The 1,786-nt window shown below is 43.4% G+C and overlaps 1 protein-coding gene across 1 annotated transcript; it reads left to right on the plus strand.

The window, feature by feature from the left end:
• LOC114503645 (putative olfactory receptor 7A2) lies at nucleotides 1-933 on the plus strand. Its single transcript, XM_028521293.1, has one exon. The coding sequence runs from the start codon at nucleotides 1-3 to the stop codon at nucleotides 931-933; it is 933 nt and encodes a 310-aa protein (XP_028377094.1).
• Nucleotides 934-1,786: the final 853 nt, after the last annotated feature.

Here is a 1,786-nt window from a genome sequence, read left to right on the forward strand (position 1 = left end):
ATGGAAGCAGGGAATCAAACAAGACTGTCATATTTTATTCTTCAGGGATTTTCCCAGGACTCAGAGAATCAACCCATCCTATTCTGTCTGTTCCTGTCCATGTACCTGATCACTGTGTTGGGAAACCTGCTCATCATCCTGGCCATCACCTCTGACTCCCACCTCCACAAACCCATGTACTTCTTCCTCTACAACCTGTCCTTGGTTGACATCTGTTTCACCTCCACCACCATCCCAAAGATGCTGGTGAACATCCAGACACAGAGCAAAGCCATCACCTATGCAGGTTGCATCACTCAGATGTGTTTTTTTAATATTTTTGGAATTACAAATATTTTTCTCCTAACAATAATGGCCTATGACAGGTTTGTGGCTATCTGTCACCCCTTACACTACACACTCACCATGAACCTCCGCCTCTGTGGCCTGCTGGTTCTCATGTCTTGGTTCATCAGCATAACATACTCCCTGACCCAGAGTCTGTTGACATTGCAGCTGTCTTTCTGTACCAACTGGGAGATTTCACACTTTTTCTGTGAACTTGCTCAGGTCCTCACCATAGCCTGTTCAGACACACTCATCAATCACATCCTACTCTATATGGTAACTAGCCTTCTTGGCATTGTTCCCTTCTCAGGGATTCTTTTCTCCTATTTTCGAATTGTCTCCTCAATCCTGAGAATCCCATCAGCAGATGGCAAATATAAAGCCTTTTCTACCTGTGGGTCTCACCTGTCCACAGTTTCTTTATTCTATGGGACAGGCCTTGGTGTGTATCTCAGTTCTTATGCACCCTCCTGGAGGACCATGATTGCCTCAGTGATGTACACTGTGGTCACGCCAATGCTGAACCCCTTCATCTACAGCCTGCGGAACAGGGACATCAAGAGGGCTCTACAGAAAGTTCTTGGGGGAAAGCTCTATGTTCCATAAGGGGAACACACATCCTGGGATTCTTAGCCGACAAGGGTAGGAGGAGTTAGCTAAAGAAATCCCACCTCTTCATCACATTGAATTTGCTTGTCATCCATTCTCTAAGTAACTTTGGTTAGGATGGCTTTTTAAGCACTTTGCCTTAACCTCTTATGGTGATTCCTCTGTTATTCTCATTTCTACTCTCCTCATACCCTCTTTTTATTATGTATTACTGCACCTCATCTTGGATTTCCAGCCCTGCAGGTCCATACCAGCCACTTCAGGAACCTACTGGGAAGACTTGAATAAGAATTATGACATAGTACAATTTGTTCAGAACCATTGCTAATTCTCACCAAAGTCACTCATTCAACAATATTTATTGAACACTTTTGGTGTGCCATGCTGTTGTAGGTGTATGGAATACAGCAGTGAAGAAAATTACTTTGGCCTCGTACAGCTTAAATCTTGCATCTCAGAGTTCATTATATCACTTTGTATGAGAAGGACCCCCCCCAAAAAACTGGAATTATCTTCTAGAGGGTGGGCCCCCTGTAGTAGAGGCTTCCTCCACAGATGAGTGGTGTAGGAGCTGATCTGTATCAGTGTGCCAGCTGGCATTGTTGTGAGATGCTACGTTTGGCTTCAGTTAATTTTTTTTAAGACTCTTTCAATGTATTTGCCTATTTCATGATAGGTGATTTATAAGCACATTTGCCCATATTGTGCTAAGTATTCAGCAGTTTTTGACCTTGAACTGTATGATTTCCATGCTCCACCCCCTCTATCACCTGATCTTCCCCCCAAGTGACTTTTTTTGTTGTTGTTTCCGCACATGAAAGTAGTTGTCAAAGGGAAATGTTTTGCCAAT

The sequence above is a fragment of the Phyllostomus discolor genome, chromosome 8 (assembly GCF_004126475.2).
Source record: "Phyllostomus discolor isolate MPI-MPIP mPhyDis1 chromosome 8, mPhyDis1.pri.v3, whole genome shotgun sequence".
Taxonomy (NCBI): domain Eukaryota; kingdom Metazoa; phylum Chordata; class Mammalia; order Chiroptera; family Phyllostomidae; genus Phyllostomus; species Phyllostomus discolor.